This window comes from Opisthocomus hoazin, chromosome 32 (assembly GCF_030867145.1).
Source record: "Opisthocomus hoazin isolate bOpiHoa1 chromosome 32, bOpiHoa1.hap1, whole genome shotgun sequence".
In the NCBI taxonomy this organism is placed as follows: domain Eukaryota; kingdom Metazoa; phylum Chordata; class Aves; order Opisthocomiformes; family Opisthocomidae; genus Opisthocomus; species Opisthocomus hoazin.
In genome coordinates, this window is record NC_134445.1 from 3309285 (window position 1) to 3326766 (window position 17482).

General features: G+C 50.0%; 1 protein-coding gene and 1 long non-coding RNA gene across 2 annotated transcripts in view; one reads left to right on the plus strand and one right to left on the minus strand.

The window, feature by feature from the left end:
* On the minus strand, window positions 1–10087 carry LOC142365174 (uncharacterized). Its single transcript, XR_012766393.1, has 2 exons — window positions 10007–10087; window positions 1–6974 (listed from the first exon to the last, which is right to left on the minus strand). It is a non-coding gene; the product is annotated as an uncharacterized LOC142365174 (long non-coding RNA).
* Window positions 10000–17482, plus strand: part of LARP4 (La ribonucleoprotein 4) — a 23824-nt gene continuing 16341 nt past the window's right edge. Inside the window, 3 exon segments of the mRNA XM_075445735.1 lie at window positions 10000–10107; window positions 15546–15690; window positions 17290–17448. Of these exon segments, the coding sequence (XP_075301850.1) occupies window positions 10090–10107; window positions 15546–15690; window positions 17290–17448 (322 nt within the window). The 5' untranslated portion in view covers window positions 10000–10089.

A 17482-nucleotide genomic window follows, 5' to 3' on the forward strand; every position in this document is an offset into this window, starting at 1 on the left:
TCAGATAAACTTATGTGTGCTGTTATTAAATGCATGACTTGTACAGGAAATTGCATGTTTATCTAGGTTACGTGAGCAGGACATTTCAGGCTTGATGCAGTTGCCCAAGCAGAGGTATCTGCTGCTGTTTCAGACACCCTCCGCTGCCTGAGCCATCAGCACCGGGCTGGCCGGTGCAGCACAGCACCAGTACAGGCTTGTGCATCTCTGGGCTGGCTTCTCCCCTTCTTCTGGTGATGGGAACACCATGGGACATCTCATGTGACACCAGATGCCAATGTTTAGGCACCTTTAGCAAGCCGTTCCCACTTTCCTGATGTGCAGCCTCATCTGTAGAAATGCTGTAGTGATTTGTTTTGACTAAAGGTTATACAGGAAATATTATTTCAACAGACTTAAAGGTTTTTAAAGTGAGAAATTGCCATCCTTCTCTATGAATACCTACTTACAAAAGTGATCATTTTCAGAGTTACAGATACATGATGGAGTAGTTATTTGGAAATGTTGGGAATACAAAATATACTGCAGTAGTGCCTGTAACTTTAGTTATCCAGGTATCAAGGATAAAATGCTGCTTCTCAATCCTTAGATACGTTACAGCAGCTCACAGATTGCTAATCATAATCAATGACCAATAATAACATAGGAAAAAAAATCAAGCTCTGCATCAAAGACAGTCTAAAGCGTCAGTGCTTATGCCACATGTGCAGCTTCCTCTCCTCAGCGGCGCCTGGCCGTGCTGGTGTCAGGAGGGCTCCATGTGGCAGAGGGATCTGCCTGTAGGATTAGTGGCTAAATGAGGCCGCTGTAACGTGAGGCATCGCACACAACAGCGAGGACGGTCCAAGAGACAGATGAGAGCAGCAGTTAGAAGATACCACATTGCCTTAATTGTGTGTAAGGTTTTCAGGATTTAATTTAGAATGTTTAAAACATCCTCCTGTGTCAGACCAGTGACACCTCTAGCCCAGCAGCCTGTCTCCAGTGGTGGCAACTGCAGATGCTCTTTGGCCAAGTGTGTGAGCCATGGTACTTGCTGCTGTCCCTTTCCCTCTCCAGTATCCTGAACATAGCAGAGATGTTACAGGGTGCATCTTTGCCCATTTAGCAGCCATTTATGGACCTGTTGTTTGTGATCTGAATTTATGTACACCCTTGTAAACTTGTTGATATTGCCTCCACAGTCTTCTGTGACACCAGGTTCCAGACTTGTGTCAAAAAATACTTGCGTCTGTTTTAAATTGATCTTGTAGTTTCGAAGTGTGCCTCCTTATTCTTTTGTAGGAGGATTCTGTGCATATGAAGTCTGCACTCACTTGTTCTACCACCTTCATGACTTTGTATACCTCAGTAAGAACCTTCTCAGGTGCCTTCTCTCTTAATTGAAGAGTCCCAGCCTTTTGGATTGCTCTGTTTTGAGGCTGCTCGTCCCTCCCCTCCTCTGGACCTTCTGTAACTCCATCACATTCTTCTTGAGCAGCTGAGGCCAGAACTGCGCTCCAGATGCGAGTGCACCAAGGATTTCTGTAACAGCAAACCGACGGCTTTGGCCTCACCTCGGTATCCTTCCTGAAAGCAGCCAATGTTCAGCTGGCTTTTTTGGCTGCCGTTGCACGCTGGGCCAGTGGCTTCAAAGAACTGTCAGTGATAAGGCCGTGATCTCCTTCCTGAGTTGCAGCTGATGGCTCTGAGCTCAGCATTGATTTACAAGGTGTTTTCTGGTGTGTTGGTGATTCGGTAAGAGGTTGGTGTGAATTGCAAGTATAAAGGGTGACAAGTCAATAAGAGATGGACGACCTGATCTGGGAAAATAATTGCAGGTGTAATTATTAACATATTCATGGTGCTTGTTTCTTTCAAGGGATGGCATCTTTCCTAGTGTTACTCTTAGTGCAACAGAATGCAACTCTGCTGGTAGATTTATACCAGAGAGGACAATCCAAAGAAATATCTTCTGTCTTCTCAGTCCTCCCTTTTTGATACTTCATCTAAGTGACTCGCTTCTGGCGTAGCAGCGCTTCCTGAAGGAGTCTGCATTCTCGGATTGTTGGGGCTGCTGAACTTCCTGCAGAAGAGACCCAGCACTAGCAGATAGGGTCAGGCAGCTGCTGAAGAAACACCCGGTGCTGTGGACAAGACTCAGACACCCACCTGGCTTTTTTTGGTTTTGAGATCTCCACCCAACCAGTGAACTTCATGTGACCCCTCCCAACAGCACCACTGATTTGTTTAATCAATGATTAAACTGGAATTTTACTTCCATTTCCAAACATACTCTGTCAGTCCTTACATTCTCTTTGTTTTTTAATAAAGCCAAGGCAATAGAAAAGTACAACAATCATTAAAGTACCATGGCAGAACCTTACTAAGGAGGCATCACACATCTGTATTGGATGTGGTGATTTTAGGGCTGAAGAGCAGAAGCTTTAAGCCCTATGGAAAGCCGCTATTCCAGAAAGCGTGAAGATACGACCTAGTATCTCTTAAATCTAAGTTCCTGTACAAGTGCCCCTGTCAGGTCCTGGAGCCCCTTCTAAGCTTGTGTTTAGGCTGCGACAGTTTGGGACTCCAGGATTGCTTCTTCCAGGAGCATGTGTGTTCCCTCAACCAAGAGAAACAAACCTTAACTCTGCAGGTGAAGTACAATAAAAAATGTGTGGTGGCATCCAACGAGATCAGCATAGGTTCTTCAGTGCAGGTTTTTTGTGCTGTGTTCCTTTTAAAAAGTATTTCTTGTTTTCTAACCATCAGTGAGTGCAGAGTTGAATACTCTATAACGATTCCCTGAGCTCTTTCCTGGGGAACAGCTAACTTAGACCTCATCGTTGTGTAATGGTGGTTAGGCTTGCTTTGCCCCTGCACCTTCGTGCTTCTTAGCATTTCGTTTTGCCAGCAGTTTGAATGCCTGCGTGCTTGGTGTCGTGAGACCCTGCTCTGGCTCTTTCCAGTCACTTTGGATACCCTGAATAATTTTGTACCATCAGGAAACTTTGATGCTTCATTGTTTACCTCTGTTTCCAGCTCACTGGTGACTATGTGGTACAATTCAGGTCTCAGCACAGATGCGTGTTTTATTATAGCACTACACATTGGAGGCTTGTAAAGCAAAAGCTGCTCTTACTTCATGATGAAAGAATCCCAACCTCTCTCCAGTACAGCAACACCGTTTCCTAGTGGTACCGACAGGACGGCCTGATCTCTCCCGCAGCGTGTCGCAAGCCCCTTTTTGTCTGCAGGTAACTTTAACCACGTGGTTGCTTACTGTGAGCTCTTTCATTCCCAGACAGAGTTGTTTCTTTTTCTTGAATTACAGAATTCATTCTGACTCAGCCCTCTCAGGGACTGAGAAAGATATCTGATCTACCCGATGAACACAGTTATGGATTTCTTCCCTTTTGTACACATTTTGGGTTATTGCAAAGGTAACAAGCAGAAGGGATGAATAGATTCCCTGCAGATGTACGTTCTGTGTAAGACAAAGCCAAAACTGCCGAACAGCTCGTGTGGAGCCCTTTCGTGGCAGCTCATGGCTGTTCAGCGGTTGGTGCTCTAGCCTTTGGAGCATGCGAACTTGGGTTCCCATCCAAGAGGCTCCACTAAGCAGTCCTCTAACAAGTGAGTATTTCGTCGCCACTAATCTTGTGATCTGTTTGTGGATCTTCCTCATTAGCGCTCATTAGGTGACTCTGGCATTAATAGAAGTTCGGGAAGCACCGTCCCCACCTCACAATGGGCGAAGTAAGGAACAGGAATCTGAAATGGCTATTGAGTAACCAGTGCCAGAGCTGGGATTAAAGTCTAGGGCAGTAGCCCCACCTTTGAGGCATTACATGCTCTTTCTTACCAAGACAGTCGTGTAAAGATTTAGGAAGAAGAATGAGAGATGGAGAAAGAGAGGAGGGGGAAAAGGCAGAGCGGCAGGCGGCTCTGCAGTGCTCCTTTGGAGATCATCGATAACAGTATTTTCCAAACAACTAGTGAGCTTTTCCTTATTTATGGTGTCAATCTGTCTTCCAGAGTTGGTGTTCTCAGCAAAGTGCAGGGCTGGGGAGATGAACTGATTAATGCCGTTGGTTTCATCCATCTCTTTCCTGGAGCTTATCAGATGTTGAGAGGCCTTTGGACTTAATTGCCTTTTGAAAGGCATTATTGCTGACCTGACTGCTGAGTTACTGTCACCAGCACAGCTTCTGGAGAGGCCAAATGTCTCCTGCCAGAAGTCGACGAGTCTCAGATGCCTTTTGCTAAATAGGGGACTTTTGGTGGAGTTAAACATTAACATCCTTCACAGCTCCAATGTGGTCAAGGTTCAAGAGGGAAGCCACGCTGAGTCAGTCTGGCAGCTGCATTTCCTGCTCCAGCTCTCTCCTCTTGCGTGATTCACTTGCTTCTCCTCTCTGCCAGGAAGTCTTAGTCCTGGATGAAACGATTAGAAGGCAGAAGAGGGATACATCAGCTATCTTGCACCACGTCATTGGAGATCAGCTCCTGATAACTTGGTGCAGTGGTGGGTTTCCTGGCTGGCCTACGAGAAATCTTGGTGCAACAAGAAGGGAGCTCATGGGCACTGAAAGACCCTCCTGAGCTGCCGAAGAATTTCCTTCAGCCATTAGCAACACCACAGTCATCCCACACAGCAGGGCCATGCTCCTTCCAGGCACCACTGGGCAATGGGCTGTGAATTCACACGGCAGCTTACTCTTGTCTTGCTGTTCCTTGCATTGGATTGATTTTTTATGGGCACTTTAAATAACAAGGTAAATCCTTTTAACTGTGGCAGTCTCAAGAGAGTGGCCCGGTAGCAGGGAAAGGAGGGCAGGCAGATGAGAAGAGCTGGTTTATTTAATGTTATTGCCACAGTATATACACTCCAGGCACTGCCAAGCCTTTGGGTGTAGCCAGAGTCTGACATGGGAAATTGATTGTTCAGTGCTGCTGCCTCTTGGAGCTGGAGCTGTGTGCTGTTTGCCTCGCACTGAAGTGTGTTGGAAGAAGACCCAGTAATTGCTGCTCGTCAGCTCCGAGGCTGCCCGAGGCACCTATCCCACGCTGGTGGGACTTAGTTTTGCCTGGAAAGCAAATCGTTTACTTCAGCATCGATGGAAGTTTGTGAAAATGCAACTGCGCAGTCTCTGTTGAGCTCAGACCTAGAAACTGAGCCAAGAGTCTCACTGGCTTTGGATAAAACTTCGCTGTGGTTACAGGCATCATGGGATCGTGTGATGGTGCAGCTGATCTTTCCATCATCCATCGTTCTTGCGTTAGGCCTCTTCTGCTGCCCAAGAACACATTTAGAGCTTGAAACGTCTTTTTGCTAGGGTCATCATTTACTGATACCAGAATTATCGGTCAAGAGTTGTTGAGGAAACTCCTCCGTCTCTGCTTACATTCCAGATTCTCCCAGGATTCTTCCCAGCGTGCCAGCCCATCCACAAAGCCTTCAGCAGCCTCAGCTGAGGGATTTCTAAATAGGCACAGCTTCTCCCTCCAGTACAAAGGCTCTCTCTTTCCTACTCAGGACAGCGTGCCACGTTTGTCTGTTCCTCAAGTGCCTGGGTTCTCAGCCCAGTGAATTAAAGCGGAATCAGGTCTGAGCTGGACTCTGAGCCCCTGTGAGACGTGTTGACAGAAAAATGCATGCCTTGAAACAACTTGAAAAGAACTCTAGGGAGGGAGAAGAGCAGGAAAGTGGCCGTTGTGAGCTGCCACCCTCTCCCGAGATCTTTCCTCCTGCGAAGAGCATGGCCCTGGCTCTTCTGTGACCTCTTTCTTCTTGCAGGGTAATGGCAGGCAGACAGTCAGCTGCTCTGCCACAGGGTTAGTCCTCCACATAGATGAAAGGAAGATGGTTTAGTGTCGAAATGAATGTCATGGCTTTAAAGGAGAATTAAAGCCAGATGTTTCCAACAGGCCTGCTGAGACCAGCCTTTTCTGACATATTTACCAAGCCACCAAGGAGGCCCAGCCCGTGTCTGCAGAGCTCCGTGTGGGGAACACCCTGTGATCCCAGCGGCTCCACCGCAGTTGCTGCAGGCTCCCTGGCTGTCTGGAGGGAGGGCACACAGGAGCTGAGATAGTGCTGCCAGCTCAGTATTTATTCAGTGTTTAAAAATATTTATTCCTTGCTGATAATGGTGATGGTAGCAAGTAACCAGACCAAATTTCCACCTTTGGACAAAACACTGAGGCCAAAAGGCGGTTTAGCTGCGCCTGGCATCAGCTCTAATTTCAGCCGGGGGCTTGCAGTCACAAGGCAGCGCGTCGTGGTTAATGGAGCGCAGAACATCATCCCTGTCCCAGGGACTGAGCTGAGACCCCCTCGGCCAGGCTGGTGTTCAGTCTAACAGACAGGTAAAGCTTCTGCTGTGCAGGGACTTCATCGCAACCAGGGAGAATGCATTTTATTCTTGCATCACGCGCGTGGTGTTTGTATTCAGCTGTGACTGAAGCTAATGACCATTCCAGTCTGGGTAAAACAGAGGTAAAATACTAGGAAAAGGGGAACTGAATCCTTGCCTCAGCGCAGTCAGGGAGAGCGCAGCGTTTCCCACTTTCCTAGGGAGTAACCAAAACCTCAGGACTGCTGGGTGCGTGGTTCCAGCTCACACCCAAAAGTAATTAATCTTTTTGCCAGCATAGCTGCTCCAGGCTTCTGACTACAATAGGTATTGCTCGTTTGCATTTGTGAGTCTGCCTGGTGGTTATAACATTCAGCTGCTGGCCTCTTAAGGACAAATTCCTGGTGCTGTGCCCTCAGCGCTACCTCAAGGCGGAGTTTCCTCTTGCGAAATCAGCGGGTGCTGAAAATGTCCTGTTGGCTCTGATGGCTGGGAAAGGCTTTGCTTGCTCTTTTGGATGTACGTGTCACGGCCCTCATCTTCCTCCTGCCCCGTCCTGACCGCTGGGACGCTTACTGCTGCAGAACAGCAGGTAAGACGCCTTTGAGAGCCAGTGTGCCGCTGGATCACTGTCTTCTGCTGGGGAATAAATGATCAGTTCAGAAGGTGCACCCGAAGCAAGCGAAAGTAAATAGAGCAGAGGAAAGTTAGGTGGCAGGAAATCCTGGTTTTTACTGGCGCCTGCTCATATCAGATAATTTGACCTATAACAAAAAATAAATCCCTCTGTAGTCCAATTCCACAAAGCCGGGCAAATGGAGCTTTCTACCATGCCCTTCATCTGTTCTCACAATATAGCGTTTCATTTCAGTGCGTGCATCGACTCATTCTGCTCTGTAACACCATGGACAGAAGGCACAATTGTTCCTGCTGTGATTCCAAACCCAACTGTGGAGATAAGGCCTTTGGGAGAAGAGCAGTGAGCCAGACAGCAGGCTCCCTGGCAGCACTGGATGGAGTTCAAGGAAAACTGTTTGCCTCACCACCCTCCTGTAAGTTAACAGTAGATGGTGACTAAGAGGAAAGAAACTTCACCATGGTGTAAACACAAAAATGTTTGTATTTGCCTTCCAGATAGGTATTAATGCTATCTGATTATAGCAGGTTCTGTTTCTTGAATTGTGTCTGCATCGCTCCCTTGGAAGACAGAGAATTACTGTTACGAAGCGTGCATTATTCACTAGCTCTGTAGACTGGGCCTGTTCTTCCAACCCATCTGCGCTTAAAGCCAATGAGGTTGTGTGTCAGGACTCTGCCAAAACTGGAAGTGTCTTGACTGACGTCTGCGGCGCTCGCCGCTTTACCAGCCGGGGATTTCAGTGAAATGGGGCGACCTTGCGGGAGCAGGGCAGAACCAGCTTCGAGAAAATGATCTAATCTGAGCGTTGGTCATAGTTTACATCCCGTCGAGGCCTGGTTTCAGCAGTCCCCCACTCCTGTAGGATATCCAGGTACTCGGCAGGTTTGACAATGAGCCTGGGGGCTATTTTGTGCTGCGATTATTCTGTTGCTTTGATAGCTCCGTTTAAAGTGATGGGCACACTAAAAATTAATGAGCAGATTTGGAGATAAAGAGCTCTGTAAAACAGGGATAATACTTAACTGCTTCACAGGGGGCATAAGGATTAATGAGTTAATGTTTGCAAAGTGCTTTGAAGATGAAAAGTGCTAAGTCTGATGACATCTGGTGGGTGAAGTAGATGAGAATGAAGAAGGGGTTCTTAATTCCACGCCGTAACTACAAGGTTTTGCTTAATGTCATACTCAATAACGATTTGAAACGGTTTGTTCTCACGCTGTCCCTGGCGGTTTGCCGTCGGGTAGCCGCTGGCGGAAAACAGGTTTCCAGAACAGATTCTGCAGTCTGTAAATAGTCACTTCTCATTTATTCTGCTCAAAGTTACTTACTCGGTTTCTACTGCTTTAATTTGCTTTTTGTACATTCGTGTGTGTCAGTGAGGAGCCCACAGAACCTGCCAGCTGGACCGTCAATTTGCAGCCGGCGACTAGGACCAGACAGCCGCTCGCTCACTGCTCCCCTCCCAGCGGGATGGGGAGGGGAAAGGGAAAAAAGGAAAGCTCGTGGGTTGGGATAAAGACAGTTTAGTAAGATAACAAAGGAACTACTAATAGTAGTAATAATAGTGATATGAGAATAATGGATATGCAAAGCAAGCTGTACACAATACAGTTTTTCTCACCCCCCCGACGACCGGGTGTGTAGCAGTCCCTGAGCAGCGACCGCAGCCTCGCAGATTTCACAGATTTTGTGGAACTCTCGAATAAGTTTGAACTCAAGGAAGAAAAGAGAGGATTCCTGCCCCCCGGCCAGCCCCCGTTTACAAACTGAGCGGTCCCTGGCGTGGAGCACTTCCATCGGGCAGCTTGGGTGAGCTGCTGGCTCTGCCCCCTCCCAGCCCCTGCACGCCCGCGCATCAGCTGAACATGGGAAACTGGAAGAAGTCCTTGATTCCTTAGCAACAACTCAAAACATCCGTCTGTTATCGACATTCTTCTGGTACTAAATCTAAACCATGGCAGCTACTGGGAGGGAAATTAACTCTGTCCCAGCCGAACCCAGGAGAGCGGTACAGCCTGTGTTACTGCCTTGAGTCTCTTCAGTGGAGCCGGATTATTTTGCTGGCTCTAATTTAAACCCCCGCTCTGCCAGGCTGTAATTGCAGGGAATAGTGCTTAGCGGGGTCTGGGGTCCCTCGCAGGGCAAGCGGCAGAGACCCCTGGCAGCATCCCACTGCTGAGGACCCCGAGGGCTGACAGCTGCCCCTCGCCCAGGCCAAACCCCCGCAGGACGCATCGGTTCCTCAACGGGACACTGCTTGATCACCTGAACCCCCCCCCCCCGACAATCCCGGTTCCCTTCAACTGGCTTTTTTGGTGGCTCTTCCCCTGTTGATTTCGAAACGGTTTCAACGTGTTTTTTCCTCGCAGGAATCCCCTCCGTGGCGTCGCGCTCCCCGTGGGCCCGTGCAGCGGCAGCGAGCCGAGCTGAGGCGTGAGCGGGGTCCTGAGGCCGGGGGCTTTCACCGGGCGAGGCTCGGCCCTCGCCCTCCCGGTCTGACACCGGGGGCGGTGACGTTGCCCAGCAGTGACCCCCCTGCGGCTGCCGAGGGGCTGAACCGAGAAAGGGAAAAACGGGGGGGAGGGAACCCCACCCCACAAACCCGCTGGCGGGGTGGGTGCGGAGCCTGGGAGGGCGCTGGGACTCGGCGGTAAAGCCCGCTCGGCGTGGGTCCGCCTGCGTTTTGGGGAGGAAAACCAGCATTTTGCGTTCTTTCATTTACAAACCAAACCCAACCCCCCTATAAATTTATATGGTCCGATCCGTTGCCCCCCCCCCCCCCCCGCTTCGGCTCTGCGGCGCAGCCCACTCCCGCCCGCGGGGGGGCGCCAGCTTCCCCCCGCCCAGCGCTGCTCCCGCCGCGCCCCCTAGAGGAGTGGCCCCTCCCCCTCCGGGGCGGGGAATGGCCCGGCCACCGCCCGTGCCCCGGAAGCGCTCGGCGTGCCCCGGAAGTAGGCGGCGGAGCGGAGGGCGGGAGGGGGCCGGGCCCTGGCGGCAGCAGCCGGAGGCGGAGCCGGGGTGTCCTTACCGCTGGCGCTGGCGCGGCCGCCGCCGGGCAGCGGGGAACGCGGCGCAGATCGCGGGCCCGGCGGCCTGGGCGCGGGCGGCGGGATGCTGCTGTTCGTGGAGGTGAGGCGCGGCGGGGCGGCGCGGGGCCGGGCCATGTGGCGGGAGGCCGCGCGCACGCCGCTCCGCGCCGCCGGCCCCGCCGCGCCGGGGGGAGGGGACGGGGCTGACACAGCAAATCCGGGGGCGGGCGGGGGGGAGGGGGGGGCTCGGCGCTCTGGAAGGTTCCGCCGGTGCTGGGGCCGCGGCGGGGCTGGGGGGGGTGGAGGGCCCCGCGGTGACCTTCCGGGGGAGCCGCCGCACCGCGGCCTGGCCGTGAAGGTTACGGCGCGGCGCGGGCCCTGGGGCGGCCGGGGCCGGCGCCGAGCGGGACTCGCGGGGCCTCCCGGGGGAGCGGAGCGGGCCCGGCGGCCCCCGGTAGCGCGGGGCTGCGGCGGCGGGGCGCGCGTTGAACGCGTTAATTAAAGACACGCGGTTGATGGCGCGGGGGGAGAAGGCTGGGCCGGGGGCTGCGGCGGGGTGAGGAGCTCGGCTGCGAGCGCGGTCGGGCCGTCCCCAGCCGTGGAGGTCACCGGGGGGGGCGGCCGGGCCCGGGGCCGGCTCCGCGGCCGCTGCCGGTGCCTGGGCTGTTGGCGGCGCCCACGCGAGCGCGCGAAGCCGTTCCGGCGTTCGGCGGCCCGAGCCAGGCCGCTGCGCTGCTGCCGCTGTGCTTTGCCGGGAGGGAGCTGCCGGCCGCGGGGGGCCGGGCCATGGCTCCGCGGTGTCTCTTCGGGGGCGGCTGGCGGCGGCGGGGTCGCTTCGGGAGCACCGACAGGTGTTCTGCGGTTCGGAGCTTCTAAATAAAACGGTTGGGGAAACGCCTTCGCTTTCTTAAACTGGCTGCTCAGTTCTGAACTGGACCTGACTTGATTTGCACCAAGAGGGGAAAAAAGATGTCACCAACGCAGAATGACAGGCCTGAAGAGTTTGGTTTTGCAGTTTTTAACTTGAAGAGGAAGCGTTTGAGCTACTGGGAGCTGCGAGCAGCCAGCCTCATCCGAGGCCGAGCAGAGCCCGCGAGACAGCGGCGGCCGCTCCGAGCAGCAGGCGTGTGAGGCCGGTTGTGGAACCCGCCGCGGGGCGGCTGGGGGAGCTTGGGCTGCTCGCAGGGGGCTGAGGCACCTCGGGAGCCTGCGAGGCCAGGCAGAGCGCGGCTCGGGGATCAGAGGACCCTGCTAAAGCACAGACGTGCCTGACCGTGGTAGCTCTGTTTGATCTCCTGTCTCTTCTGCCAGTAGAGTTGCGAGTTAGTGATCTTTGTGTAGGAAGCATAAATAAGGTTTGATTTTGAGTTCCTGACGACAATCTGGACTTTCTGAAGGTGCCTTTTCCCTGCCAGGACAGGGAACTTGAGCTCTCGACCAGGTGTTCTGAAACGCGGCAGTCAGATGCTGGAAAGCAGACAGCGGCTTTTATCTCGGGATCCTTGGGGCTGTCTGAAAAAGAAGGCGCAGAACAAGGATCGTGTTAGCAGCCCTGGAGCTGTCGGGAGGATGAGCTGCCTTGCTTTAGCGCTCAGCGTGGTGTTTGAGACTTCACGGGAGCGTGCATGTCGTGATCACCAATTGATTCCTTCACAGCGCGCACGGTGGATTGCTGTTTTCCTTCTATATATTTTAACTCAAAAACCCATGCTGCAGTGAGGGAACGGTGTAAGGCTCGTGCTGTTTTTCATGCATTAATGTTTTGGGTAGGTCTTGCTTTTCGCTTGCGGCTGGGGCCAGCACGCTGTTAACAATCGATAATTATGTGCGTTGGGAATGTTATTAAATGCGTGGTGAAAAATGTGATTGATAATGGCTTGCTGTGCCTGCTTTGGGGTTTGGTCAGTTGGGTACGTGTTCCTATTTCGATATATCAGTAATTTATCGGGAAAATTGAAATCTGTGCATTTCAGATGGGTGCAACGCTGCCCTAGTTGTTGCCAGTGCTGTTTCCTAGCTAGCAGCCCAGGACTGTGGGAAGCACTGAGTATTGCTGGGCCTCTTTTTTAGCAGGTGAGGCTTCCTGCTTCCCTCTGGGTGACAAACCCCCAAATTGTCCCTGTTCCCACAGCAGCGATGGACACCATCGACACAGGTGAGGGTGGTGCCACCTTCGTACGGCACAACCGTGCGTTTGCTTTCCTGGGGGACGAAGGAGGAACCCTGAGTTCCGGGGTGCTCGTACCGGCTGATGAAAAAAACGTGCTGCGTCCCGTGGAGGTGACTCTCCTGTGACCATTAAAGTTAATGTCAGGATTACCTGGGACGTTCAGCGTACGGAACTGTTGTGACGTGATGACCTGCAGTCAGCTCCAAAGGAGTGCTGCGCGTTGCTTTTGGCTTGACACCGGCTTTCTCTCACGTTGGTTTGCTTCACAGCTCGGATAAGCTTTGGAAAGGTGAGCGGTAGCTCCGGTGGCAGGTGTTGGAGTCCGCCGCAGATGCAGGTTTCCCTACCTGTCATGTCCCCCAGCCAGCACAAGGCCTCTATTTGCCAGCCTCTCACTGGTTTGCTGACCTTCGGGGTTTTTTTCCCCTCTGCTTACATTTCCACTTCTGGAAAATGTTTAGATTCTCACCTTACAAGTTTTATTAAATTCTCTTCTAGATTTTTCACTTGGGTTCCCTTTCAGAGGGTCAGTCTGCTCTGGGAAATCTGTCACAAGCTCAGCATTAAGATTTTGGTTGCAGGATAATTTGAATTAATATTAAATTAGAATGTTTTAAAAGAAGCTCTGAGTACATTCATTTTTGTTGGGTTAATTGAATCTGTTAAATGTAATTTAGACTGTTACAATAGGAAAAATATTCTTTACCATCCTTCTGAAATGAGATGGATGCGTCGATAGCCAATTTGGAGGAGTTGCTGGAGGAGAAGCTTTGGTCCACGTTTGCCAAAAGTAATGTAAACTAGAGGGCAGCTCTGCTGAGGAGGGCAGCTTTGTCAGCTCGTGGATACCAGCGAGTGTTCCTAACCTTTGTAACTCTGTAAAGCTTTAACCTCATCATGAAAGTTCCCGATAGCAGCTGGGAGGATTGTTCTGCAGCCAATCAAACGGGCTCAGTGTTTGTTAGCCTCAGTTAAATAAGCAGGAATTGATATTTTGGCCTTCTCTTCAGAAGAGCCGCTTGCCGGAATGGAGTGGTGCTGCTCCTGGGGCAGAGCAGACTGTATTTTCAGAAAGCTTATGTAAATTAGGGACTTTTTATCCTCTCGGAGACCACGGTGTCTCGCTATTAAGATGCGTGACATCAGCGCTGGGTCTTGCAGAATTGCATTGCATGTCCTGAGGTTTTTCTAGAACAAAGAGGAAGCAGCCCACGCTCTGTTTCAGGTGTATACTTCAGTATTAATAGGTTCATTCATCACTATCAGCCTGAATCTATTTAGTTTCTTAACAATTTTCCCTTGGACCGCTGATTTCTGAACTTACGTGTTACCACATGTGACTTCCGGTAGTTGCTAAAGTGAGCAACTTCATCTGCCATACTCGGAGTTACTTTTTACTTCTGATCACCTCCACAAGTGTAGTAATCTCCTAACGTGTTTCAGTTTCACTTTGTGCTACTTAGTCCTTAAAGTTACTTTCAGCTTGAGCTAAGCGCTAACCTCAAAGACGTAAGGTAGTGAGGCAGTGTTTATTTTTATAAAACAATGAATCATCTCCTGGATGCGCCTCGTCTTTCTTGCTTTGATGAAAAGTAAATTGAAGGAAATGGGGTCTGCTGGTTTTGGGCTCCTGAGCAGGTGCCCCCGCTGACAGGTACGCTGCGTCACCAGAGTGACCAGCCGCGGCGCAGAGCGAAGTTGTGGACCTGCTGAACTGCGCGGGCCCGCATGGGAGTGCGTGGATGCAACAGGGTACCGGGTTTTTCTGCTGAAGTTGTTTAGTTGGAGAACAGCTACTCTGAAAACCAAGAAGGGAACAACTACTCTGACAGCTCAGAAGGGAAATGTATGCGTGTCCTTTCACACTGAACTCTTTCCAGTTCTTCTTTCTGTTTCCAGCTATATTCTGCTACGATTAACAAAAGGGGGAAAACGTCATTGCTGTGTGGATTAAATCAGTTGTGTGGGGGGGATTTTGAATCCCAAAGGTGGCCTTGCAAAAACTGCGATCTTTGTTTTGCCTTCTCTCATGATTGTCTTGAACCTCACCAGCGTTCTGAGACTTTTTGTTGCTGAATTTGGGCTTGTCTTGTAGCAAATAGCTTTGGAGCTAGGTGTGACCTTGGCAGAGGAATTATCTCTAAAGCTATTGCAACTGCTTCCTTATCCTTTTGCTTTAGGTTTGAGGCCTGGTAGTAAGCCACTCCTTAATTTCAGAATCTAGGAGCCTGGCCTCTGAAATATCAGACTTCCTGATTTGTGAATTTGTGAGATATGAGCTAGAATTAATGGCTTTCACCTTTTAAATTCAAGCAAATAACGTGAATGAAGTGGACGATCGTTCAGCGTCTGAAGGAACCTGTTTGGAGAAAAACATGTTAGTTCCTGGTAGGGTGTTAGGAATTCTCGGAAGGAGAATTTTTGCAAAAGCACAGTTTTCTTGTCTGTATGGAAGGAGTTAGTGTTATCATGGGAGAGCGAAAGCTGTTGCAATCCTTCTCCTCTGTGCTGTGGCTGGGTTATTTAACTCCTTACCCAAATGCCTTTGAGCTTCTGAGCAGCTCTGCGAAGCGGACTTTGGAGGGTGCCATCTTTTGCTGTAGAAATAAATGTTGACCTGTGTCGTGTTCCAGGGTTGAATCCAGCAGTTTCCCTTGTCTGTCTCATTGTTTACCCTCTTGCTCTAATTGTGGTCCTTGTTGCCCCATCTCAAAGTGAGATGATCCTGTTCCCTGCTCCCTGCAGGCAGTGATGGGGTGTGTGTTTATCTTGGCACTTTGAAAACTTTAATCTCCTTGGTTACAAGTCTAAGGAAATTACTAGCATACGTTGATGTGTGTGAGATGTAGGTAAGCTCATGGGGATATCAGGCAGCATGCAGGTAAGTTCACGAGGAATCCTGGCATAGCACAGGTGATGCTTGGTTAGTATAGATGTCAGTAAGTCTTTAGTTTCTTCTCCTTGAAATATGTTTTTTTACCTTCCTTTCTAGGAAGGGGTCTGGAGGAGGGAAAAATTCCCTTTCTGGTGAAAGGGGACTGGAGCATTATGACAGTCAAGTCTTTAAAAGCTTATGAGTTCCCAGAGTCCTTGACGGCTAGCTGCTTCCTCTGCTGATGTTCTCGGATGTCAATAAAGAGAGGTTGAAGGCAACACTTCTCATGGAGGTAGAAATGAAATACTTGGAAAATACCAAGGATTTTCCTGTTTTGATTAATGAAAAATCACATAGGTGCTTAATAGCTGGTTAGACACTTGAGATGTGGAACTCTGTAGAAAATCACGAAATTCACCTATGTGGTCTGGCTTGACTAATTAAGCATCTTGGATTATTTTTCTTAATGAAAGTGTTCTTGTCTCTTCAGCAGGTAACATCGAAAGGTGCTGGCTTAAACCCTAACGCCAAAGTGTGGCAAGAAGTACCCCAAGGGAGTGGTGAGGCTGTGCCACCAACAAATGGCGCGGAGCACTCGTGGCAAGAGACGGCGGCTGCACAAGGGACTCACACCGAGGGTGAGATGTCGCGGGCCCGTGTGTAAACACTAGCTGCGATACGTCCCTTGCGAGGTAGCACTGAGGGTTCTCTGTAAAAGTTCAGCAGCGAGAAGCAACCTCTTGCTCTCGCCCTCAAGTTTGTAGCAACAAGGATGACGTGAACGTGAGAAAGCAGTAGGCAGTTTCTAGAGGTGATAGGTCTGAGCAGTGAGCTTTGGTTTAGGGGCTCAAGGTCTCCCGAGCTGCGCTAGGGTGGAATACGTCAGCAGGTAACAGGATCCAAGGGGCCCGGTGATGACTGAGTAACGCGCTAAGAGGGGAACAAGATGCTAAACGTGTAGAAATGGATTCATGACTTGTCTTGTTTGCCATTGCTGCACTTTAGTATCCACTTGACCCTGTGAACAGGAAGATAAGATCTGAGGGCCACCTGCGATCCTGGTAGATCCCCGAGGTGCTGCTGAGAACTGTTAGACAGTAGCGTTTGTACTAGAGTAGAAACTGCAGAGCGTCTATGGGTAGCTCCTCCCAGTTTAGTCTGTATTCTGTTTCAGTGCCTGTTTTTCATCCTTATCACATGGCCAGTCCTGTTGTCCAGAACTAAATATTTGTATGGTTTAACTCTTCTGATTTGGCGTAGCGTTGGTAGGAAGCCAACTGTAAAGCTGAGGTTACTCAGAATACAGCAGAGGCCTGTTAAGCAGGGAGCAGAAGATTCCCTGGAAAAAGGTTTAGGCAAACTTAGGGATAAAGAAAGGAGGATTCCGTTTGTGTGGCCCTGTCAACAGTTTCTGGTAAGTCAGCAGAAGTGGAGAGAGGGTACTGAATATGTGCATTGGCTGAGAGAAACTCATTTGTCTCTTTGTAACAATATGGAGCAATCATGGCAGTGTTACGTTGCTGGAAAATTAAAGGCGATTTTTCCAAACATGATGTTCTTGCTTTTCAGCAATTTCTAATCTAAGTAGTTGGATAGTGTCTCTTCTCAAAGTATGTTTTTAGTGGATTCATCATTGGTGTGGAAAAGATCTAGCAGAGCAGTTGATTTTTTTGGAACAGTCTCCGTTGCCTGACTGTTGGATTAATCTGAAATTGTGCTTGTTTCTGTCTCAAGTGGCCATGGTGAAGACTGAGCTGAGGTGTCCTGAACTAGAGACTGGCCAGTTTCAGTGTCATTCCACTGCGCGTTGTAACAGTCACTAGATGCTCCTGAGTCCTTTATATGAATAACAATCACGTAATGCATTGAAGAAGTGGTGGAAGCTGTTTTAGTACTTTGTTTTAGCAACCTCGTTTAAAAATTTAGATTTCTGGTGGACAGCCTGTTTTTTAGATCCTCTGCCACTTGAGGGGATCTTACAATTTCGCAATCCTATTATTTAGTTAGCCCTGAGACCCTAGTGCAAACCAGCAGATCTTTGGGAAACGGGAGAGGTAGAAAGTGCTGTTCAATATAAAGTAGATGCTGAAAGTCGAAGAAACATGGACTGAGTCTAGACAGCAATCAGTTACAGCATTCTTGAGCATTTGTTTTAATGTTGGTAGCCAAAATTTTTCAAATGGAAAATATTCTGAAGCTTATAGTAGGTTTTCTCTTGATGATGTATCTTTTGCCAGGTAACATAGACATTTCAGAGGAGGGCTGCAAGCAGTATGAAGTGATGTATTCCTCGTCTTGTGAAGCCACGAGAAATGGCACAGGAGTTGATGAAACGGCTGCGAATGGGATTGTCCTAGCAACTGAAGATCTTGGATACCAAATCTATGAAGTGTCTGGTGAGTATTCAAGTTAGAATACCACTGTCAGTGT